The sequence below is a fragment of the Bombus affinis genome, chromosome 16 (genome assembly GCF_024516045.1).
Source record: "Bombus affinis isolate iyBomAffi1 chromosome 16, iyBomAffi1.2, whole genome shotgun sequence".
In the NCBI taxonomy this organism is placed as follows: Eukaryota; Metazoa; Arthropoda; class Insecta; order Hymenoptera; family Apidae; genus Bombus; species Bombus affinis.
In genome coordinates, this window is record NC_066359.1 from 5,353,891 (window position 1) to 5,378,144 (window position 24,254).

Below are 24,254 nucleotides of genomic sequence, written 5' to 3' on the forward strand. Positions count from 1 at the left end.
CTATATCGAATCTTGAAACATCTCATCAGACTAGTCGACTTGTTCAAGCTTAGCTTCTTCTGTTTAATAGAAAATTCAGTCCTCAATGTACAATAATGGTTATGATGTACATATATGCTAGCAATGAGAAAGAAATTCGTACCACTGTCATTCTACTGTTAAATCATGTTTTACTTTCTTTCAGTCTCAAAAAAAGGAATAATTTCTTTCTTGTACAAAATATCCCTCCTTAATGGATATGAATGTAACACGCTGACAACATTGTTACAATGTAACAAATATCTCCTCCAAGAAAAATTCCACATCATTGAGTGATTCGTGGCGACGAACGTGATAGAGAAATATGTACTATACAGAGTATTAAAACAAGAAAGAGGGTTTATTTAAGCATTTTCAGTGAACAAAGAGGAGTATAAATATATCCATAACTAGAAGTATCACAAAAATTGTCAAATTAGTTGAACCTCGTTGAGACACCTTTGTATAAAAGCCAGTGGGCATATTGGCTATGAAGAATGGGACATTTCGTTACTATCCGTGATCGGCAAGTGTCAGCAGATCCGTAAAGTCGCGGAGGATCTCAGTGACCGGGTAGGAGTGGCGGAAGAGAACAAACATCGGCGGGCCAATCGTGAAGAAAGGGTGGTCCGGTGGATGTTTGTCTTGTTGCTCCTCCGGAGGGATGCTGGAATCGCTGTAGAGATAGGCAACGTGTACACGGTGCGGAGCCAATCGCGCGCCACCACGGAAACATCCAAATGTTGCAGAAGATTAGAGAGTGATTTCTTTCAGCCGGCTGGCCACTCAGTCGTCTATCAACAATCGCCCTGAGACGCCAGATAGTTAGCAATTTATTCGTTCTTCTCGCTGTTTATTCGCATAATCAAATTTGTATCTTCATCGTTACACGAAATTAATATCTTGTTACCGTGTTAGTATGGAAACCGATAATAAATTGTCTCGTTAATTGCTAGATTGCGGATTTTTCTAAACGAAGATTTGTATAAGCGAAGATTTTCATTTTTGTAAATTGCCTACCAATTTATAGTTTTGCGTGTTAAAAATTGTGACGAGTACCGTACTTTGTATATTCTATATATTTTTGTACATTGCACGCATTTCTGCGTCCTTAATTTAGCATAAGTGCGTAAAACTCTGCAGTCTAGTAATTACTTCCCTGTAGTGTTAACAAAGTTTTACTTTTATTTATACTTTCTATTGTTTCGTTTACTGTTGGATGACTCAAAATGATTAAATCTGTGGATATTAGTGAGTGATCAAAAGACTATGTTGCGTGGAAAGAGTAAAGGTAAAGAGGAGAACGAGGAGGATGAAGGTGAGCTGAAGCAGAGGAGACCAAAGTGTGCTCGGTGTAGAAACCATGGCTTGATTTCTTGGTTGAGGGGACACAAAAGAGAATGTCGTTACAGAGAGTGTCTTTGTCCAAAGTGTTCTCTGATTGCTGAGAGGCAAAGAGTAATGGCTGCTCAGGTAAGAGTTCTTTTAATTTTCTGCCAATTTCAATTCAAATATCTTATTCGACTAATTTTATTTTTATTATTTGTTATGATTTCGAGGATTTATCATTGTTCACGAAGACACCTAATAAACACCGTATTTATATAAAATAATAAAATCGAGAACCTACACGGTAGCTCATGTATAATAACTTTTTGACATATTGGCAATAATTAATGAAGCATCTCGTGTTCCTCTGCGAGTACATGGAAATGGAGAAAAAAAGGTCAACTTCGTCACCTTCGATATTTAATGAAGTCAATCAGTGCCCTTCGTCATTTTCCATACGAGCGGAATATTGTTAAAAGTTCTTGACTTTTGAAAAAAAAAAGAAGTGGTCAGAGGGAACTAATGACAAAGTGATATTCAGTTTCTATTGCACTTGTGCCACTCGATCTCCTGTTCCTCTGGTAGAAGAAAGAGAGTCGATCAAACGACGGGGGAGAAGAGGAATTAAATCCATTAACGCTCGGTGTTGCGTTTCATTTCTGTTTGCATAGGCATTATGACACTCGATACTTCATCCATCCTCTCGATCCGCTCGATGGAAACGTTGCCGCCGGTTTCTCAAACAAACTTGCGTGAAACACGGAAAATGTTCGCCTCTGAATCGAGCTTGCTTAGCTTCCACCAATCAGCCGGCTAATTTGTTTGATTTCTCTCGCGTTAATGATTCTACTATAACACAACGTTTCAAAAATATGAGCATTGTAAATGACATTTACACCGCTACTGAAATTCCATTTCTTCTCCCTAAGAGAAATATACTTTCGTTTTCTATTAGAAATATTATTGCATCTAGCGTTGTGAAAAAACAACCTACAGATCTATGGTATATATTTTTTGTAAAATTGTTCTTCATTTTCTGAATATAGAAAGAGAAAAATTCTTCAAGGATGATAATTATCAAATTAAAAACTGGATGCAAGGCTATTCATTTCCCACGCTATTTGTTTGATACGTCGTTTTATCTCATGATATTCTATACGTTTTTCCAAAAAGCTGCTCAATTATTATATGAATGATTTAATGTCCAAAATCGATAAGTAGCTAATAATATTAAATGTCTATTAGTGCGCAATATTTCGCTATGGGGTGAGAAATTCAATAATTGCAGTCAGTAGCATTGTTGAAACAAATGTTCAGTCTCACCGTATACATCAACAATGGTGAAAGCGTTAAAAATTGTAGCGTAACTTATTATTAGAGTCAATTTGTAATAAATTCTTATTAGAAATTAATTATTAGACTGCAGGTTCGACTTCCTTGAAAATGAATCATCGTATGAAAAAATTTTATTCCATATTTTTGACTTATCTTTTCACGTAGAATCGCTCCTTGCCGATTGCAAACAATTGAACCATGATTACTAGAACACCCTGTACTTCTGCGTACAATGTGCATTTTGTATATTAAATTTATCGTAAATACATAAACACATAAATATACATAAATTATTGATTTAGGACCTCCGAAATGAATATTCTTGGTAAAATCGTATTCTTTTTGGAAGAAGCGTAAAATCTAAAAGAGGGACTCTGTCAGACTTCCTCAACAATCCTGACGATGTGAAACAATATAGTGGGTGGTCCGGCCGGGAATAACACGTGCCAAATGGTCCCATATGTATCTCTATTGACATTGGCCGTTAAGAAAACACATATGCAGTATCGGCTAAGCGGCGGGTCCATTTATAAATTAAGCTCAGAGTCATGATCCGATCTGACTTCATTTTTCATTGCCATGTGCCAATATCTGAATTTCTATTCTTCATTCACAGAAATTAATTTCATTTATTCAATGATTTAAAGGTCGCCCTTAAGAGGCAACAGGCGGCTGAGGACGCTATTGCCCTAAAAATGGCTAAAGTAGCGACTGGACAGAGATTCAATCGACTTCCTCCAGGAAAAATATTTGGCATGGCAGTAACCGAACCAAAGTCAGTTGTAGACACTAACAAAGAAGAAGATCCTCCTCCTAAAGAGGGCTTACACATTGAAGATCCGAGGAAAGACGACTCTCTGAACAACCAGTGTCAGGATTCGTCAGTATGTAATCATTAGACCGCAGATTTTGATGCATTTGTAGAAAGATGCGTATAATATGCAAATAATATCTGTAACATTTGATAGTTAAAACAATTTTCTACCCAAGTTCCATCTTTTTAATTATATTCATAAAAATATGGATTTGCATAAGTATCCTTGCCCTAGTAACCATTTAGTAACTTAATTTAAATATATCTATATCATTTTAACAAGTTTGGAGCACCCAAACAAAGACTTGAGACAAGTACCGATACTTGAAGCGCTATTGTCATTTTTTAGGCAACAGTCTGCATGATTGATCGATGTAATATCAACAATAGCAAAAATATTGAATATCTGACTGGTCGATATACCTTTTAGACGATCAACGAGAACCCGCCAAAGTACAAGAGCCTGGTATTCAACGTGAACAATTCAGAGGAGACAAAAGAGAGCAGCGTGTCGCAGACTTCGGTGGAAACATTAGCTCGACTTTTTCCCAATACGAAGCTCTCGGTACTACAATTGGTGTTGCAAAGATGCGGCCAGGACCTTCTAAAAGCCATCGAGTACTTTGCCAGTGAAAGTTTCGGCATCAATTCGACCACCTACGCATCGGCATTTCGACCACCTCAAACCATCAACGAGACCAGGAGTAACGAACATATTGCAGGCACGATGTTGGCTCCAATATACTCCAGTCTATCCAGGAACTTCTACGGAGATGGTTACTGCTTGTTGAACATCGTTCCCGATCAGTTTCCCAAAAATATAGCAGATACGACGGCTTGCACCACGTTACCCATAAAAAACAGCGGACAACACGAGCAAGAGGGAGTAGCTCTAAATGTTCAGTATAACAATTACTTCAATTCTGGCGTACAGCAACAGCTGAGAGATCACATGTATGCTCAGGTTACGGATCATCTTTCACCAAGGCCTGGTTTCCTTCATTTACCACCAGTATTGCCGGGTATCCCTTGCGTGCAGCCTAATTGCACTCAGTGCAGTTACAAATTTCCCTAAGCAACTGGAGAATTTATATTTGATTAAGTAGATTGATTTCGTTTATTTTAATTGAAGAGTTTAAGTACCATTCGAACGAGGAAACACGATAATTCACATAGTCAAAATTGTATTTCAAACGGATTTAATGATTTATAACTCTGATCCAGATTTCTAGATCTTAGGACATCGTATGCTCGCTGTCGATAAGGCTGATTAATTACGGATTTGAAAATGTTATCAGCTTATCGTGTGTGAAACTGCACGTGAACTTAACGAGCGTTCGCGTATGGTGTTGCTATCAGGGTAGGGGAATTTCCGTGATCGGCAGACCTTAATCTTCAAAGTTCAGTGTGACCAGCCGGATCAAGCGAAGCGTGTTTCTAGCATGCATCGCTTGTCCCAATGGCATACTCGTCTCTCTACCGATTGACCTTTGATCGTGGAGCGTGAAATACAATCTGTTACAGTAGTTCGTGATGTTTTTTAGAGTTTTTTTTTAAGTGGTCACCTTGGTTTAATTTGTATATACCAATAGTCTCCAAATAGTTAATTATATTATTTTTTTTATATAATTTTCTTAATTATAGGTTTAACATGTATCATTGACATTTGTTGTGAAAATTTTGAAGTCATTTTTTAAAATCGTTATTTTGTAGTAAAAAAACATCTGTTCTCTATTTTCTATAATTGCGTTTTGTAATAATTTAGTTTATTAAAAAATATTTTATTTATTATTTTTTAATTGTTGACTTTTTTATTATTTATTTTGCTACAAAGGTACTTAAAGGTAAACAAGAGTTTAAAGTGCTCTCAAATTTATCCTCCAACGTAAATAGCTCGCCTATTTATATGTTATTTACAACACGTAGCACCGAGAACAGGAGTCCCTATAAAGGAGATATTTTTTTTAGGTATTTCTTCGGGAACTGGTTTGAAAGTTTCTTGCGGCGGCTATCGCGTAACTGCTAACCTAATAAGACGCCAGTAATCGAGTTAGGAAGATTCAATTGTCTGTATAAACAGTACGGATATCCTAGAGAAACTGTCAATGGCCAGAAGCGATTTACTTTGGCCCCGCTTTTTAAGGAGGCGAAACATTGAGGTTAACCCCGCAGGGAATTCTCCGATTCGTCGTGCAGCGAATTACAAGGAACTTGACGTCGTATTGAGAACTAATAATTCTCTTGGATTTTTCTTTCATTTACACTCTGAAACAGTAAGCGGAAGCAAAAGACAAACACTGAGATACATAAGCGATATATACTAGTTATTTTTTATTTGGTTCTGTAATATACGTTTCACGGGATGTACCCCGTGAACATTTTCTTTTCTTCTCTCTACCTCTTTCTTTATCAGTCGTTCGTGTTGCTTTGTTTTTGGTACATGTACGGATATACGAAACACGATCTTTCTTACGTTCCATATATTTAAGAATAATGCTTGCTGTTGCTCGCTTAATAATAGGCACATCAGTTTATACTAGAGTAATCGATACCATAGTAAGAACTTTACTACGTGAACATTACATGAGGATATTAATCTTGCAATCCAGAATACTATGTAAAATCGAATCGAAAGATTAACAAAGTTACGCGTATGAATTGTTTCTCATGTATGTCCTACTACGAATATATGTTCATTGGGTGAACATGTGAGGATTAGTCTTATTTTATTGCCAAGCTCTTGTAATGGGTATACACGCGACAAATTTTTGCATTTTTCGAATATTCATATGTCTGTATATATGTATGTACATGTTGATTTGCTCAGTAATATATACAATGTCTCAGCGTGTAAGCTAGCAAAAATCGTGCACCCATGTTAACGATAACCGTGGTCTTGAACAGGATCAAGTTTAAAATCGAAGATGTGGCTTGTTTTTAATCATATGCCTGTAAGAAATAAGATACCAGGTAAAGTAATTGGAGTATTATATGCGTATTTGAAGGTTCTATGAATAGATATGTAGACATGTATGTATGTGTATGTACAAGTACGTACTTGTCAAGATGTTCCCAGAATACCATTAATGCTGCCCGATCCAAATGTCTTTTTGTTCTGCTTAGTTCTATCACTGTTACTGCCCAACGTGCTACATTTGTATCTAGCCTCATTTCGTCGTATTTTAAATGAAATGCACAAACTATAAAAATAAAAATTAACCAAATTAAATTCTGCTCTCGTACTAATGAATATTATATTATTCATATGGCAAAGAAAGTAAACTTACTTTTTGAAAAAATTTCAACAGGGTTACCATCGAAAGGCCAACCCTTGAATTGCCAAGCTGGACCCATTACAAATACCGCCACGACCCTTTCCCAGTCTGCATTTGTAAGTTTTTGTGGATTATCTACTACCCTGTATGGCACCGTGAGCCCGCCTTCCTTTCTTCGTTGCAAAAGGACCTCGTTCTCTCGTTTACAGCCTTGTGCTCGTTTTTCTTCGTTACTGATGTATTTCAGATCCTGTAGTATATCTTTCGAGTTATACATCGTGATCAGTGATGTATTTGCGCTTGGAATGATGATGATAGGAGTTCTGCTAGGACGCTTATTCTGTGCCGCTTGCTGCGCTGTAAGTTTAGCAGCGGAAGTCGGTAGCAAGCCGGAACTAGGAGTCGTGGAAGGATTACTTGGCGGTTTTCTAACAGCTGGATTAGTGCCTTCTGTCACAGACTTTAGAGTCATGCCGTGATAAGTGCCCATAGTGTCGATTTTGAATCCTTCTGTCTCTTCTTTTTGTCTGATAAACCTTTCCTGATCGTATCGATTGTAAACAGCTGGCTGCGGTAACGGGCGCATGGGTGTGGAGCGTGGGGTAACTATAGGTGTTGGCGCAGCAGGACCTTTCTGTCTGCCCTCTTCACGAGCTTTAATACTCTGAAGAATTGCGAATATATTTTTCGCAAATATTTTTCCGCCACTCTGTAAAATAGTCGCGCGTGTTCTCCATTGTCTTTCTCTAGAAACTATATCTTTTGTATCATCAACATCCATCAATATAACACGCAAATCAGATCCCATTCCAATATCATCGTTTTCTTTAATTGTGGTACGCTTTTTAGCTAAACGTTTAGCCTTGATAGCTGCAATCTTTTCAACAGACATTGCCTCAGAAAGGGACTTAATGTTATCCACTGTGACAGAAGCTTCCTTTGGAGCATCCAGCCTGGCAGCAAGTTGCTCTTTAACTTTCTGGACATGAGTTTCTTCGAAACGTGGCTTTTTAGAAGGCCCACTTTCCAATCCATCTTCAGATGTCCTTTTAACTTGAGTAGGAATTTCCAAAGGAGCAGATTTGTCTATGGCGGCTGATGTAGCAGTCTCACCATTGAGATATGCCAATAAATCTTTTCTATCAGGTCTTCGTACCACTGGTATATTCTCTGCAGCTGCTTGCCGCACATACACAGGATGTGTAAGTTGTACATGTTTGAGTAAAAACAAGAGGCACTCAAGAGTATAATATTCCTTTGGCGTTCCTTCTTTGCCAGATCTATGGAAAATTACATTTTATATTTATCCTATTTGTTAAATATTCTAATATGTCAGCAGAAATTTCTGTATGTAATATAAAACAGTACATCGGTAGCAACATCAATTTAAAAAATAGAATAAAAGGATGATATGTTAGCGGTATGTTTTTTTGATTTGTATAACCAAAAAAAAAAAAAAAAAAAAAACAAAAAAAAACAAAACACATAATGAAAGACATTGCAAAAATAAAAAGTACAAAAACTGATTTTTCTTCCTAGTTTTGAAAATTGAAATATTAATTCATCAATCTTTGAAGATACTGACAATCTTTTCGCAAACTGTATAGTATTTAATCGGTGGTAAGGAGATCATGCAGAAGACTGTCCAATGGTGGAAAGAAAGATCGAGGTTACAGTTGTCACAATTAATTTTCTAGGAAATTAGTAAGCACTTACCCATAAGTTAAATAATTAGTTTTCACATTTTTCGGCCAGGAGAACTCTCCAAAGATTATTTGATTTTCGCGTTCGATTATCTCTTTTTTATTAACATTATATTGCCTTAGCAAACTCAATGGGTCCGCCATGATTGTGAGATCCTTGTCAACGTTGGTATGAACTTCTCCTACTTTATCAAACGCGGATAGAAAAGAATGGCCTTTACGCTGTGCGCATTTGTGAGTATTACAGTGTCCAACGAAAGTATATATATATTTGCAGTAAATGTTTTATAGATTGGTTGATCTGTTTGTTGGTCTGCCGCTTATGGGTATTTGTCTCCTATTCGATGATCTTTTCGTTTTTTTGTAATTTATAAAAAATGTGACCACGTGACCACAATTTCATCGAAAGCCACTATCTGGCGAATGCCGGTTATGCAGATCGCCACATGATTACCAACAGTTATTCCACCTCTAGGTGGTAAAGTAAACCAAAAAATAAATCACCATACACACTCGCGCATCATTCGTGCACGTTAATTTTTGGGGCATACTTCGATTGTGTTTGCTATTAATATCGAACGGAGCGTTATTCATTGTTCGTCACTTCTCCACACAACTTTATTAAGATATACTTTCAACATTATATTTCCAGTTTACTGTACAGGAAATTTACTTACACTTTTTTCGAGTCGTTAGTATTGGTGAGTTGTGAATCGTTCTTAAGACACACTTTCGACGATTATATCTTTAACTTATTTACTCTCGAAACAATAAAGAATCAGCTGTTGTGTCAAACATTCACCATAATATCTGTCAATAGGGTACCTCGATTGAATCTGTAGGTACATAGTAGTCTACGATATATTGGGTTGTCATAAACATTGATGCTGATTGTCAAAGAACGATGAGCTACCCGGAGAAACACGATAACATAACAAAGGATGAATGGGTCGCCAAGTTGGAAGAGAATTCTTACACACAACGTGTTTCTATGAACAATTTGATTATGAATTATTTAGTTACAGGTTAGATTTTCTTCTCTTAACATATAACTTTAAACTGTTGTGTCTTGATCAATCAGTCACAATCAGGTTTTGTTGTGTAGAGGGATTCAAAGAAGCTGCGGAGAAATTTCAACAAGAGTCTGGAGTAGAGCCCACAGTAGATCTAAGCTCTTTGGATGACAGGATTCGTATTAGGGAAGCAATTCAAAATGGTCGTATTCAGGAGGCAACGGATCTCGTGAATCAGCTGCATCCAGAGTTATTGGATAACGATAGATATCTTTACTTCCATTTGCAGCAGCTGCATCTAATTGAACTGATTCGTACAGGAAAAATAGAGGAGGCTCTGCAGTTTGCTCAAGATAGACTGAGCGAAGCTGGAGAATCAGACGATATTATTTTGTGTGAATTAGAGCGTACTTTAGCTCTATTGGCTTTTGATGAGCCCCATAAGAGCCCTTATAGTGATTTACTTCATCCAACTCATAGGCAAAAGGCAAACAATTATTGTCTGTAATATTTAATTTTTATTCTTAATGGATTGCAATAATAATTTTATTTATGAATTTATATCGACTAAGTTTCTTTACAAACAATAATGATATTTGCTTTTATAATTAATAGTACAAATATTTTTTTTTATAAAACTGTAGATAGCAAGCGAGCTGAATGCAGCTATATTGAAGATGGAGCACAAAGAGTCAACTAGCCCACGATTAAATAATTTGCTGAAGATGATACTTTGGGCACAAGATGAGCTGGAAAAGAAAAAAGTGAAGTATCCAAAAATGACAGATTTGGGCAGTGCTACTATTGAGAGTCCAAAATAATTGTAAACAGGCAAAGTGTGGGACAATATGAATGTATTTATTAGTACAAGAAAATGAACGTATGATTGTACCATATTAGTGTTTACCATGTGAGCAGGGCTTAGGAAAAAAACAGACTTGAGCATTTTAACATAGTCTTAGTACTAATTATTTTCTATAAGAAACATGTATAAAATATCGATGATACATATATATTTGATTCGAATTAAGAGAGAGGAATGCACCGATTACAGTAATCATGCAAATTTTTAACATTCGAAGTCATTGTCATAAGTCTCGTCATGTGTATTATACCGATGACGCGACACCAAAATAAGTTCATTATCAGGTTGTAAAAATATTCATAACATTCACCGATATTTTGTAAATAACACGAGAATATTAAGAAACGGACCATTTCAATTAATATCTATGCAATATACGTGATTCAACATTACGAAAGTAATTTTAACGTCCCTTAATGATAAGCTATGTTATATTGCGATAGAACCGATTAAATATTGATAGTAGTTTAAAGTAGAAAAAAGTACTAATAGAGAAATACATAGTTTAGACATAGCATTATGTGATAATTGGTGTTTATAAAGATTTATATTTGGTACTATCGATAGTAAAAAAGCGTAAACAGACATTTTAGGGATCTTATATATATATACATATATATATATATATATTCCTCTCTCGGATTATTCATATCTATATTGCATTCGATTTTTATAAAAACATAAGGAGAATTACATATTAAATAATATTTGTCATTAACGAAACAACATGTACAATTGTCTTCAGTCGAAATTACCACCCAAACATATATTCCATTGCTTTCGAAACTAAACCTGTAGATTTCTGTGGAACATTTTCAGGTGAGCTCACTGATTGTGAGCTAAGATTTTGATTGTAACCAGCTGCTAGTGGTCTTGCATTTTGTATCCTAATGGGTGTGCGTGGTGTATTGTATTCTGGCGATTGAGTGACTCTTCCTAGGCTTGAGAAACATTTAATACTTCCGTTCATTCTCGAACGACTCTCTTTATCCGATCCTAATATAACACCCTCGTCTGTACAAGGGATCAAACCGATCATTATAGATCCAGATACTATATTTCCATTACACGCGAGTGCCCTTTGTGCTTCTAATTCTGAAGCACATTTTAAGTGTATCCAGTTGCTCTGTGAATGTGGTGGAGGATGCTTGTCCACTACGCGAACTCTGCTCGAGATGTGAGCTAAAACTGTATTCATATCACTAGGTGAGAAACCAAAAACGGTTACCCATTGCAGAAGACCTTGTGATTCATTTGCATTAGGGCTCATTGCACCATCATTAAATATAGAAGTATTCATACTATTCACTAAAAGTCTTGGTTGATGGCAAGGTATACTTTGATTTGTTGCTGACAAATAGGGTGATACAGTTTGAGAAGTTTCTAGAGTATCGAATAGTCCTCTAGTTGGAGGTCCACCAGTGTGGCTTTCCGTGACTATTTGTGATGTGTTAGGAGTATTAGCACTTCCGAACACAGCTTTCTGACGATTACTACGATAATCTGGAGTACCATAGTGGGAAGGTGGAGAGGTCAGTGCACTGTGACCAATGTGTGACTGTTTCAGAATATCTTGTGGGCCCATCAAACTTATTTTGGCAGGCTAAAACATTAATAAAAGTGATTACTTAAATTATTGCGCAATATTATGCAATGTAATTTGATGAGTTTTATTTACCGTTGTAGAATCACCTAGAAGGAAATTTGGGAGGTATGCAGAAGTTCCTGGACTTCCAGGACTTTGCACTGGACTTCCAACAGGTGATCCTAATGCCATTGGTTCCATCTAAATTCAAAATAAGAAATTATCAAATATTTGCTTAAAATTTTATCGTGTACCATAGTATTTAATACAATTTATATTTACAAAAAAATTAACTGCTTATGTGTTAGATATAAAAAATTAATATATTTCTTATTTTAATTAGAGAGACTATATGTTGTTTGTTTTGATACACTTTAAATATTCTTCCGTTAGATGTTAACTTTGGCCGGTTGAGGTTATACACACAGAATTTTTAACTGTACACATCTACAATGTAAATTATTTAAAATTAGGTATGTTATCTTTATTACTTACTACTTTGACTTGAACAAATTCCAAAAACTTTTAACGCAGTGTATAAATACTTAAATATTCACAGCCGCTTAAACGTTTGATTAGATATTTAAATAACGAACAACATTTGATTTCTACTTACAGATGTCTCCTCTATCGTGTAAAAACCAACAACAATTATTTAAACTACTCGTAACCTTTATCGTTATGATTCATTCACTTTCGAAGTTTTAGTGTACTTTTTATTAATGAAGCCTTAAAATACATGGAAAAAGTAACGTTATGATGATAATTATTTTATTTCAATTTTTATTTTTCGGTACAAGAATTTTTGGCGGGAAAGGAGGCAGCGAGATCACGTGATACGGTAGCAACGCCATTTGCATATTGAAAATCGCGTCGGAAGGAAGTCTATATGTGACGTTGCGTCGTTTTACAAATAGATTTTACATAAAAAATTTTTAATGTCATTCGAAAATTAGTAGTGTATACATCCTGTGTATCAAATAGTATCAGAATTTTCATATAAAAGTGAAGAGTTATAAAGATGGAACATTTTACACATCATTCTTCATGCGACGTATGGCAGGCCTTGTGTCATGGTTTCTTAATAGCATTCTTTCAGAGAAAATATTGCTCCTATTGGTGAGTGAATCCATTCATTTTTAGTATTTTCACATCGAACTTTTAATGATTTTGATTGTTTATGAGTATTAGCATTGCGTCGAAAATTAGGTTAGGTTAAATTACGCGTCCACAAAGGAATTAAACGAAACGGAAAGAGTATTATAATAGTGAATTTTAATAACGATGAAAATTATGTACATATTTACAGTTTCGTTAAACACTTTTTATGATATGACAAGTATGTACCAGGATTTTGATACGCTACTATGTAAGAAACAGATATTCGTTTTTAGCTTAATTATCAGACATTACGACGTCGCGTGTGCGAATTTCGCTTTTTTCCTTTCTCTTTCATGCTTAATTATATTCAAAATTAGCATTTGCGAAAAATGCAAAAGTTTCTTTTAATAAAAGAGAGAAAATGTTCACTATACAAAGCACTGAAAAGTTCACGTCGTAGTAACTTCAGTAACGTAGTAATTTTTGAATTTTCGCGCACATGCATACAGGAATATCTAGACTGCTGATGATTATGCTATTTTCTATTTTTATAAATATAATGAAATGGAATTTGAATAGAAATTTGTTTTATCTAGTACATATTATAATAAATACTATTTTATACACATATATAGAAATATATAATAATATATTATAATATTAAATTATACATATAATTATTGTACTGCAATAAAATATATCAAAATAATTTGATATTTTATATATTATCGCATATTATATGCATTCTGCAAAATTTGAAATTTTACATTTTCGAAAAGTGCATAAACATCCGTAGTCTAGAAATAACAATATAAATAATTCACCAATAAAATTTTCGCAGTAAATAACGATAAGTAGCATTAACAATGTTTAATTAACGATCTTTCTTGTGAAATTGCTTTGTGCAGGAAGACAACTGTAAATAATTTAGATGTACAATAGTGTTTAATAGCCTTAAGATATCATTAGAATAATTTGAAGAAAAGTTGGATTAGTATCGTTTTTGGAAATTTCGTTGTCTAGCAATTTTACAAGAAAGATGGATTTTTGAAATGTATATTTCGTGGGTGGATCGTTAAATCTCCGGGCCCTGAGCTAAAGTCGTAAATGAAAATTTGTACAAACATACGAAAGCGAGGATATTTTTAGTTAAAATGTCGACATAACACACTTTTATACATAATTCCCCGCATTAAAACGTTTCGCTTAAAACGTGGTTTTCATATAATGGCGCCTATTTTCAAACTGTCCTCAATTCCTCGTATTTACGCGGGAAAACTTGAAACGTGATAAAGTCACACGATCATTGAATGTAAAAATCTAGACAAAAATATACGCTCCTAAAGTATTGTAGCTGAGATTACGTTGTATGCGATGCACCATTTATGTCACCACTGGGTATTCCATTTTTCAAGAATTGCAATTTCAGTTAATACCAGAATTCATTGAATAGAACTTTGAATACATTATTATCTTTATAACGATATAGATTTACTTAAAATTTGTATGTTTCTGTTATTTAAAATATCTTTAAGAACACTTGTTATACAACAAAAGCATACAGTTCATGGCATAATGAATTGACATCAATTTAGTGGAAATAATAATTACCCAGCATCCGTTTGTGAAGCTAGCTATCAAAAATTGTTCTTGATTGCTTTCCATTGCATTTGTACAACACAATAGCAAGATTTTGAGATGGAAAGACATGTGCTTTCCATATAGAGATTCCCCCTTTCTTTTTGTCAAATGTATAAAAAATGATATGCAGTAAAAATAGAAGTACCCTTATAAAATTGTAGTAAAAATAATATTGTTTCAATGTATAGGAAAGCAATAAGAACTTCCTTGTCATTTGTTAAAAAGATCTCTGGACGACCTAACATATATATAATATATATATATATATATATGCATATGGAGAGACGGATTTATGCTTCCTTTGGTTTCTTTTCTTTGAGTAATTTATTCTGTGTTGTATTTTCTTTTATTGTTTTACTTTCTCTCCCTGCCTTTGGTAGTTCCATGGATATGTTTTAAATGAAACCTTTTCTTCACGCGAGAATACATTTAGAGCCTAGAACATATTTTGGTTTATTACTAGTGGCAGATCTACAAATATTTAAAGAATTTTTCTTCATAATTTTCTTTGAGAAATTGTACACATAAATATTCTGAAAATTTGATCTTAATCTTCTTAATCAAATATTTTGAATTAATTTAATTTTTCGAAAGTAATTTCAAGATTAGTTTCTTTTAAATGATGGTAAGTGAATCGAATTTGGTTTAATTGAAATTAAAAAAGGGGGAAATAGAGAGTTAGATAGATCTGTCACTACTTGTACGACGAAGACGTCTAGTCGAACGTCACCCTTATGTTTATCGATATGATATTTAATTACGATTACGCGGCTTAAAAATTAGTATTAGATACGATGGGAACAATCTCCTAACGTACTCGTTTTACACTCTTAGGAAGCAACGTGAAAAACAACTGTCGTTATTATCGAGCTAGGATGATTCCCGTGATCAAAAAAATGATCATCCGGTTGAATATCGTGGTTGCCTCACTCCCTGAAATAGAAAATATCTTTCCTTAGAATACGCTTTACAAAATATAAGTTGCAACCATTAAGGAGCTGAGAATATTTTAGAACATGATGCTTTTCAGTTATTGTATGAACTGATTTTTAAAGCGACAATATTAACCGTTCATAATTATTTGGGCATAAATGGACAATATACAAAATTCTATAATAATGTTCTATATAATACTTAAAACTAATATTGTTGTTCCAAGCATATTTGTTTGCTCTAAGCAAAGAATTTAAATGACAATGGAGAAAAGCAAAAGAATCTTAGGATCGCCAACTTCCTACTACTGCTTTTATTCAGAATATCAAAGCAATGTTTCTTTTTTGCAACTCCAAATGTTCAGAGCTATATCAATGTAGCAAAGATTCTATAGTGCAAATGGAAAGGGAATATTCTTCAAACAAGATCAAGTTTCTACTTTCATTCATCATCTAAGACTCTCTTTGTCATCCCATATTCATCATTACTTGATCTTCAATAAAACACTTCAAAGCAAAGAGGAAATCAATAGCAATTTTCTGCTCCAAGAAGCTATTCTATTTAAACAGTTTTTCAAGAGGACTTGATCCGCCTTCATTGTCTATTCAATCAATTAAATGGTTGTATCTGGATTCGTAATAACAAATTTGTATTTGTATTTATATTTCTAATGGATTTCTTTGACTTTGGAAAATGTTCTATCTTTCAAGCAGCCTAATTGGGTCTCAAGTTTTGAAATAATGATGTTGGATAACTAAGAATTTCATGTCTCATATTTTTGAATTTTTCTCTGTAAATGATACGATCTGTAAATGATGATCTGTTTGTTGTGTCTATTATTCATGTAGGTTTGTTTCTTCGATAAACACTATCAATCCTTCCGATTCGATGCTTTTTGATTAGGTTAATTATCACTTGATCGTCTTGATTGATGAATTATTTATCAAGCCCAAACGGGCAAGTGTTTAATTGCCAGCCAATTAACCTATAATGTAATCAATTTCGCGATTTATTTGCATTTGAAAGTGTATCTCACTTGACCGGACACAATGGCCAGTAAATTTCGTTCAAGTATTTACCCGTGTAATACAACTATAAACAGTAGTCCCTAAATTAGTGTTTAACTAATAAAATATGTAACGTATTGTAAATCCTCTTTTTTCCATAGAATTAATATTTGTCACGATGTTTGCTGACAATGTTCTCAATACTAAAAGAAGAAACGAAGTATAGGGTCCAATTAATCACGTTACAGTCGGTAAAGAGGCGATTCTACATGAAGAATCAAATAAAAAATATAATAACATTGACACATTTCACAATTGTAGAATGTATGCCTTGTTGATTATTTACTCTATAATTACCTAAGTTTACGTACATTAAACAAATTTTTAAATTCGACCTTATCCAAGAAAAATTGTATTTTGTATTTTCGATGTATTTTATCATGTAGAGTCGTTCCCGTGTCAATTGTACAATCTTATATCCTTGATTTCTGCACTTTCTCGTATAGAATCGTCTGAAACGTCGAATCGAAAGGATTTACGAATTGTTGACCGAACAGTGGTGACATCTAGGTTGTTTCTAGCGAAATGTTTGGTCAAACGACGGAGAATTACCGGGGATTTTACCATTGATTAAATCGTTGCGCGTGTGGCTCTGTGCCCTGGTCTCGCGGCTCTCCATCACCGGGGCTTTCAGGATCCTCTCGTCTCCTTCCACGCTCTCCTCTTTGCTCTGCAGATAGACGGTCGCTATTGTCGCCAAGCACTTGAGCTTCATGTCGCCACGCTTGAAGTGTTTGTTGGCAACGCGAAACTCCAAGCCCAATACCGCGGTTTCCAGGCCCTTCTCGTCTACAGCGGTAATGTGCGGTCCCTTCAGGTACTGGGTATCGGCCTGAAAAGCCGTTGATTGTTTTCTTAACAATAAAACGGACAGAGGCAGAGTCGCGGCTTCTACCGGCAATGCGCGATTAGAGTTCACTTTGTGCGGTCTCTTTTCACATCGGTCGCCTTTATGCCGGCTTTTCTCACGGTTACATGAGAGACATCCTTCGCTTGTTGCGATTAGCCATAGAGGCAGAAATTGTCTAGTATGGAAATGGATGGACAGATGTCGCTGTATAAGCTTCCTTAGATGGTTAAACATTTTTTATCGATCCGATGTATAATCGTTTGAGATTTTGTAAGGGGAAATGAGAAAAAAGAAAAAAGGAAATGAGAAAAAGGCTATAGAATGTGAAAAGGAAGAAGGAAAAAGGAAGTGGAGGCAAAGAAGAATGAATAAAAGGAAGCGAGAAAGATAAGAGTGACAGATCTAGTGTTTTATATCTCGGGGTAATTTATAATAGTCCTGAAGCGAACGTGGCGAATTATATCTATGGCAGATCGTGTAGACCTGTAGACCCATAAATCTATAGACTGTAGTAGTTGAGTTTTCATTGCCGAATTAGAGACGCGGAACATTAGGGAGAGACTCTTTTACAAGGTACTTACCGGGTCGCCGTTGATGAACCAAGTTAACAGGGCGGCCGGTTTTGAGGGTGCGGATGTGCAGTTCATGCGGACCACCTCCCCTATTTGGTAGCGGGAACGACCACCGGTTATTCGTGGTCCTTCGTCAGGAAGAACTGTAAAGAGGGCAATTTTCACCTTTTTCTATTAGCCAAACTCTCTGCGATCTATTTTCACATATACTGTTGCTCGTAAATATGCCGACACTTTGATTGATTTATAGTAACAATATTTGTATCTGACTATTATGTATAAATTATTGACGAACTACTAATCGATTATGGCGATTATAGGGAATGAACTCGTCAAATTCGGTTTATCCATAATTTTGTAATTAAAGCACATGTTGCTAAAAATAAGCAACTGCAAGTACCTCAGAGAAATAGTATGCCTCACGTGATTCCGTAGAAACGCACAATTCATTTTCTAGGGTCCCCTAGTCTCAAGAGGTTAATCGAATGGTTAAGTGGCCGGAAATTAATTAATAAATTTGCTCACCTACTACCGTCATGTCTGCGTGATCAGACACGGTTTGAAAGGCGGGAGCCTCGGCAGAGACCTCGCACCGATATCTCCCTGAACTAGTAAGATTCACATTGTTCAATACTACCGATATCTTGGTGGAATTGTGTATCTGCAACCGAAGATCGTCACAGATTCTAATCTTTAGATGAGAACGATTGGATATTCCTGCTAGATATACTCACGTTCACGTTTACGCCAGGAACACGGAAGGTCTGCACCATGGGTTCGTCCCTAGGCACGAAACGATAGAACTCATGGCCGTCTTTGTACCATTTCACCGAGTACAATACCTCTTTGTCCAGGTTGAAGTTGCACTGCATACGGACAGTTTCGTTTAGAACGACGTGCTGTGGTATCTGTAGGGCCGTCATACGAAGAGCCACGATACCTGCAAAGAGTTTTCAACGTGCTTGTAGTATTTCTTTTTCTGAGAAAATTATAAAATATTTTAAATTTGTTCAAATTTAATCTTCATCGAAACTAAATGTATTCTGGATATTCTTTCATGCGATTAAGTAGTCAATGTATATCCTAGTAGCAACTTTCATGCTCGAAACTGTTTCTAAATTAATCTAAAACCTAGCGGAAATATACTCGAGAGATGTTTGACTACGCGTCGTACTACTCAATGCGGTATATGAGTGGTAGCGTAAGATCTTCTATACGTCTGACTATATACGAGTCCATACTACTCAAACCCGCCATCTACTGTCCAAATCTCTACCTTTCCGCAGAATCCAATCTATTTCGTATAACCCATCTCTAAAAGGACGTAGATCACTTTGGTCAAACACGAAACCAATCGGCGGATACGAAACAAAACTCTTTTCTTGTCGAATCATCGACGGTACTTCGATAGGATGTCTGTAACTGCACCGTAGCCGAGCCGTTGATCCTCTTACGCGGTAAGCTTCTTAAAATTACCCGTGATCGAACGGAAAATACGTTGCGAAACTGAGCAAATGCTTCTCTCTTTGGAGCGGTATTTAATCGTGGCCACTCTCCTCTTTCCTTCCCTTCAACAAAGACAGAGGTTATTGGAAACGATACAGGGGACGATTATATTGCGTCTTGTTGATGGTGAAAAATCAGCGATTTCCAGTCAGATATTCAATAGATCATATTCTTTACTCCTTTCATTCTGTTCGTCGATTGAATCGATGGAAAATTGACAAAAGCGGGTGAAGTGTTAAAACCGTATCGGGAGGAAGCTCTTCTTCATTTTCAATTACTGCCTATTTCCTTATTCAATCGTTACTGGTAATGCTACCAACCCACTAAACATCATTCGAGAATCGTTGGTTGCAATTTCTTTTTCGAGTGGCCTTAATTAATTTCTTCCATCCTGTTCCACTCCATATTTTTTTTCTCCCCTCGGAAACAGCCTTTTTCACGACGATCTCATCGCGTTCGTATTCGTTCGATTATCCATTTGGTTGGATCTGTGGATCTTTTAAAAGAACGTATTGCCGGTCGATAAGGAAGGCTTCTCCCCTATCAGCCGTGTGTGATCAGGGCTATGAGAACATTGTAGGTCAGACCGGTATAAATTGCGGTATTTTCGGTCGGTTTCCGTCAGATACGGCTACGTTTATTGGAAACGCGTCCTTCTATTCGAGATGGGATACGACGGAAGGAATCTTCGACGATGAACATCAATATTCCACGTGGTTGAAATAGATCGAGCCACGAAATAGAGGATGGGAATCGTACTTAACATCGAATTGCCCATAAGGCGTCGTATCCGTTTTACAGCTCTGTTGGAAATACTCGAAATTTTATGAAACCTCAATTTTAGTAAATTGTTAAATGAAAATGTTTTTGTATCGAATGAAATAGTTTGCTGTGTAGATTAACCATCAAAAGAAACATTTGCGATTTATAGAGGGCTGTTGTATCTTCCGAGTGGAGAGTGGACACCTGGCGTCACGACGCTGGTCGCACGTGCTCGTGACGGACACGGACACGGTCGATTTAATTAAAGGCAATCGGACGAGGGTTGGACGAACCTGTCTAGAGGGGAGGTTAATCAGTAGCTAGATATATACTCAGATTATTTACCGACTGTATTATCGCCTGGTATTACGCGCTTATGCCTCGAATTAAACGGTACACGGCCATCGGCGTTAATTTTCAGCTTGCGTGCTTCAACCGTATTTTTTCAGGGCTCGAATTATCGAATTTTCTGCCACGGCAGTCGTATGTTAACATACACGGGATTTCCCAAAATAAGAAGCTTAGTAGCCGTGATTATATGTACAGAGGTGGATATAAAAATTAAAATGTTTGAAAAACATCAATTTTTTTTATCATATACAGGGTGCCTAAGTTTTTAGGGACCAAAGTATATTCGCTACATTCTATAGGTTTAAATAAGAAGAAGATAAATAAGAAGAACGTTAAAATTTCCCACAGTCTGTGTGTAAATGCATTTGAGATGTAGTATAATCAAGCAAACGGAAAGCTCGATTGATCTAACCCAGCTACGTTTGATGTGGCGCCAATTTAATTAGAGAACATCTAGCATTGACCAAATCCAGATGTTAAGTTAGATTGTAACAACCAAATAAGTTTGTCTTCGCCTAAACGTATCTTCATTCTGTCTGTGCTGTTTTACCTTTTACGGTTAACACGTTCTACGCGGTTGGCAACTAAGTGGTTGCGGATTTTGTCATTACCACCTAATGGCAAAATCCGCAATCACTTAGTTGCCAACCCAACAGTTGTATTTACCATGCGTCGGACAAAATTAAAGAGAATTCTATGTATCGACGAAACCACAATTATCTACTGTAAAAGCGTATAAAAGCGCAGGAGTTCTGAAAACGCAATCAGACCGGTAGGTAGTGGCTGCAGCGTAATTTCCTTGTTCCTTGTTGGAATTAGGAAGGTTAGGGTAGCGGAGAGAGAAAGAATGAATGAAGGAGGGCGCGCCGAGCAGCAGAGAGAGAGAGAGAGAGAGAGGGTAGCCGCGGCGTATTGTTTTATTTAAACGGACTCAAAGCTAGTGCCGGTTTACCGGCGAGTTTTATCGGAAATTGAGCCAATTAGAGTACTCGAGTTAACGACCTATCGTAATACGCTTTCGCGAGGCCATCGACGGTTGTGTCGTTCTGCTGGCCCCCGTCTTTAAACGAACGTGACATCACGAACCGCTTTACGCGCCCGTATATTTTCTCGTTTCTTGATTGGCAATGGTCCTGGAAGCGATTAACCGATGCTCGCGCGACGACCGGAAGAAGTTGTCGACTCGGTCGTTTCCTCGTTCAACCAGCACCTTGTCGCTTTGTATCGTCTTTCGTTTCTTTTTTTTTTTATTTACTAGCTCGAAACTGATGTTTCCTTTCGCTAGGATGAAAAAAGTGGTATCTTCGTTCAGGTGGAAATTGCAAGATACGTTTAAATAAGGTTGAATGCACCTTTTCCTTAATTCGAGTTTACGTTAGCTTTAGGACGAACTGAAGATTTTCTACAGCAATTCGAATCTGATCGATTGAAATTTGAACAGGAATTTAGGCCAATTCTAATCGAAGCTGCTTTTAATTAATATCTTCTTCAAAATCAATGGAAATTTCAGTTGGAATCTATGTTAACTTTCCTATTATAATTCATCAAGCTTGAACTCGAATTAAAATTTTGGATTTGAATTAAACGTTCGCAGCTTCTATAAAATTCACTAAAAAATGGGATTGGACGTTATTTTAGATCTGGCGCGTCTTCCAATTTAGAGTGTAATTCCAGTTAATCGAGTGAAAGAATCCAGAAGAATTACCTTGGTAACCAATTTTTTTATAGTATAAGTGTAAATGTGACAACAAGTTACATTTGGTATACGTAATGTTAAAAAATTGGACAAAAATGGTTTCGGCGGTAGGTTTTATTCAGACCGGGAATTTATCCACTTTTCCGCTTATCCTGCTGGACTTCCGCGGCCCGGGAATCCTATTTCTATCCTCGACAAAGCGGATCCTATCTAAATGTCTGTTGGTTACCGTATTACCGCCATTCTCTCAGGGAAGTTGGCGCTCTACACGGTAAACCGACGTGTTCACCGTTGAAAATAGACTCTTAATTCTCATTTGGTCGTTTAACGTCGTGGTAACGTTAAATAAACGACAAATAAACAAACAACAAACAAAAACAGCAACTTACCCTGTCACGAATTTGGTTTCCATTTGAACGTACAAGGGAGGGAAGGTCTTGAGCAAATGTTGAACATGTTACCACCATAGAAATCTTTAATCTACGTGCGCTGCAGTTCATTCGAACTGGATTCCTTTAAATCGAATCTTTGGACGTGGAGTTTTACTGAAAACTGGAATCTGTCACGTCAGGGCCGTGGATTTCACGAAACTGCCCGAGCACAGAACCGAAGATTGATGACCAGAGTGACAGATAGAATTGTCCCGGGATCTCCACGTGGACTAAGGAAGATCGACGCGTTTAGGATATTGGAATTACGCAAATTACACGGGGGGAACGCGGAAATCGATGTGGCTCGGATGCCAGAGGCCCATTGGTTGTCGTGCAAACATCCAAACAATGCGAATAGCCGCGTGGAGACCGGTTATCGGTTCAAATATTGACTGGCGATATCTTTAGCCGACAACGAACGCAATGGATCACAGTTAAATATTTATTCCTCTAACCAACCAGTAGTTGGAACGCTAGGAATCTCTTCGTCACTGAGCCATTAGCAAAAGAATCCATCGGACATCCTCGGAACCACATCCTACCATCGCAGTCTATTTGGAAAATCGTCGAAACTCGGAGAATATCGTTTTGGATTACCGGGTAACGAACCGACCAACTTGGATAGACCAACAACTTCTTTCATCAAAGAGAAGCTTTTCCTGTTTCGTCGTGACATCAATAGGTACACTGAGGCCTACCTGAGTGTAGTATGAACGCGAAGAGAGCGACGAGGCTGGACAGCAGAGTCCTGTGGTTCACCGGAAACGGCATCCTCTCTGGCGACCCCATGGACCGTGGACCATTCGAAGATCTCGTCACTGGCTGGCCATCCTCTTGGTCTTTTGGCACTGTTCACGCACACGAGACTGAAATCGATCTGTCTTTCTCCCTCTTTCTCTGTCCGTTTGTCTGTCCGTCCACCAGGTGTACACCTCGGCCACGACGACTACGATCTCGGGGCAACGACGTGGTATGGAAGAGGTGCGGTACGTCGGACACAGGGGCACCCGGACGAGCGACCTTCGGGAACGGTCAGCAGGTGTCGGAGCGGCACATTATTTTCCACGTTTCGCGCGGTCTAATTGAAAATCTATACGGGCCAGAGAGGCAGTCGCTACTGCGGCATCGGCACACACCAGCAGAGGGAACCTGGAGGTGCTGGTGTGTTGCTGCTGCTACTGCTGCTGCTGCTACCACTATGATGCTCCCTTGCTAGTGTGGTGGTTGTAGCCCGATGGTGGTGGTTGGAGGTGCTGGTGCTGCTGCTCTGGTAGTGACAGAGACGGTTGGATGGTGGGGATGGTTGGGCGGGTTGGTAGGGGAAGGGCGGTGGAGCGGCCGGGAGCAGAGGAGCGAAGAGAGACGAAGGCAGCCGCCGGACCGACACGACCGACCGAGACAGGGCGA

At 37.1% G+C, this 24,254-nt stretch overlaps 5 protein-coding genes across 13 annotated transcripts; 2 read left to right on the forward strand and 3 right to left on the reverse strand.

Moving 5' to 3' along the window:
• The first annotated feature begins 241 nt into the window (after positions 1-241).
• On the forward strand, positions 242-5,085 carry LOC126925778 (doublesex- and mab-3-related transcription factor A2-like). Of its 2 annotated transcripts, none has more exons than XM_050741731.1 (4): positions 242-842; positions 1,271-1,491; positions 3,330-3,566; positions 3,927-5,085. In XM_050741731.1, coding segments are annotated over exons 1-4 (1,104 nt in total). In that variant the 5' UTR covers positions 242-841; the 3' UTR covers positions 4,572-5,085. The 2 variants fall into 2 exon arrangements, with proteins under 2 accessions (XP_050597688.1, XP_050597689.1); XM_050741732.1 differs by having other exon boundaries at positions 243-929.
• A 714-nt stretch (positions 5,086-5,799) lies between these two features.
• Positions 5,800-8,763, reverse strand: LOC126925757 (parafibromin). Its single transcript, XM_050741695.1, has 4 exons — positions 8,488-8,763; positions 6,784-8,051; positions 6,555-6,696; positions 5,800-6,445 (listed from the first exon to the last, which is right to left on the reverse strand). Exons 1-4 carry the CDS (start codon positions 8,616-8,618, stop codon positions 6,409-6,411), a joined length of 1,578 nt encoding a protein of 525 aa, XP_050597652.1. The 5' UTR covers positions 8,619-8,763; the 3' UTR covers positions 5,800-6,408.
• Positions 8,764-9,005: 242 nt separating this feature from the next.
• On the forward strand, positions 9,006-10,442 carry LOC126925804 (glucose-induced degradation protein 8 homolog). The gene is made up of 4 exons (XM_050741794.1): positions 9,006-9,175; positions 9,295-9,499; positions 9,580-9,974; positions 10,132-10,442. Exons 2-4 carry the CDS (start codon positions 9,379-9,381, stop codon positions 10,306-10,308), a joined length of 693 nt encoding a protein of 230 aa, XP_050597751.1. The 5' UTR covers positions 9,006-9,175; positions 9,295-9,378; the 3' UTR covers positions 10,309-10,442.
• On the reverse strand, positions 10,433-12,579 carry LOC126925787 (nucleoporin Nup35). 2 transcript variants are annotated; one of them, XM_050741758.1, is made up of 3 exons: positions 12,433-12,579; positions 12,031-12,138; positions 10,433-11,955 (listed from the first exon to the last, which is right to left on the reverse strand). In XM_050741758.1, exons 2-3 carry the CDS (start codon positions 12,136-12,138, stop codon positions 11,104-11,106), a joined length of 960 nt encoding a protein of 319 aa, XP_050597715.1. In that variant the 5' UTR covers positions 12,433-12,579; the 3' UTR covers positions 10,433-11,103. The 2 variants fall into 2 exon arrangements, with proteins under 2 accessions (XP_050597715.1, XP_050597716.1); XM_050741759.1 differs by lacking the exon at positions 12,433-12,579 and adding an exon at positions 12,220-12,380.
• Positions 12,580-13,195: 616 nt separating this feature from the next.
• On the reverse strand, positions 13,196-24,049 carry LOC126925789 (uncharacterized). 7 transcript variants are annotated; one of them, XM_050741772.1, is made up of 7 exons: positions 19,378-19,527; positions 18,836-19,041; positions 18,627-18,762; positions 18,111-18,244; positions 17,244-17,511; positions 16,991-17,131; positions 13,196-15,612 (listed from the first exon to the last, which is right to left on the reverse strand). In XM_050741772.1, exons 1-6 carry the CDS (start codon positions 19,493-19,495, stop codon positions 17,079-17,081), a joined length of 915 nt encoding a protein of 304 aa, XP_050597729.1. In that variant the 5' UTR covers positions 19,496-19,527; the 3' UTR covers positions 13,196-15,612; positions 16,991-17,078. The 7 variants fall into 7 exon arrangements, with proteins under 7 accessions (XP_050597729.1, XP_050597724.1, XP_050597727.1 ...); XM_050741767.1 differs by lacking the exon at positions 16,991-17,131 and having other exon boundaries at positions 13,196-15,115; positions 15,497-15,612; positions 17,232-17,511; XM_050741770.1 differs by having other exon boundaries at positions 17,232-17,511.
• Between the last annotated feature and the right edge of the window lie 205 nt (positions 24,050-24,254).

Bases quoted from the DNA above. Each gene is read 5' to 3' on its own strand.
- LOC126925778 (XM_050741731.1), top strand. The intron at 1,492-3,329 runs GTAAGAGTTCTT...AATGATTTAAAG, and splicing joins AAAGAGTAATGGCTGCTCAG to GTCGCCCTTAAGAGGCAACA. The intron at 3,567-3,926 runs GTATGTAATCAT...TATACCTTTTAG, and splicing joins ACCAGTGTCAGGATTCGTCA to ACGATCAACGAGAACCCGCC.
- LOC126925757 (XM_050741695.1), bottom strand. From the start codon at position 8,618: ATGGCGGACCCATTGAGTTTGCTAAGGCAATATAATGTTAATAAAAAA. The intron at 8,052-8,487 runs GTAAGTGCTTAC...AATTTTCCATAG, and splicing joins ACTAATTATTTAACTTATGG to ATCTGGCAAAGAAGGAACGC. The intron at 6,697-6,783 runs GTAAGTTTACTT...TTATTTTTATAG, and splicing joins TGTTGAAATTTTTTCAAAAA to TTTGTGCATTTCATTTAAAA.
- LOC126925804 (XM_050741794.1), top strand. From the start codon at position 9,379: ATGAGCTACCCGGAGAAACACGATAACATAACAAAGGATGAATGGGTC. The intron at 9,500-9,579 runs GTTAGATTTTCT...TTTGTTGTGTAG, and splicing joins TATGAATTATTTAGTTACAG to AGGGATTCAAAGAAGCTGCG. The intron at 9,975-10,131 runs GCAAACAATTAT...ATAAAACTGTAG, and splicing joins ATCCAACTCATAGGCAAAAG to ATAGCAAGCGAGCTGAATGC.
- LOC126925787 (XM_050741758.1), bottom strand. From the start codon at position 12,138: ATGGAACCAATGGCATTAGGATCACCTGTTGGAAGTCCAGTGCAAAGT. The intron at 11,956-12,030 runs GTAAATAAAACT...TTAATGTTTTAG, and splicing joins TTCTAGGTGATTCTACAACG to CCTGCCAAAATAAGTTTGAT.
- LOC126925789 (XM_050741767.1), bottom strand. From the start codon at position 19,495: ATGATTCGACAAGAAAAGAGTTTTGTTTCGTATCCGCCGATTGGTTTC. The intron at 18,763-18,835 runs GTGAGTATATCT...CTTCGGTTGCAG, and splicing joins TTCCTGGCGTAAACGTGAAC to ATACACAATTCCACCAAGAT. The intron at 15,613-17,231 runs GTAATTCTCCGT...TTTCTATTTCAG, and splicing joins AATCAATGGTAAAATCCCCG to GGAGTGAGGCAACCACGATA.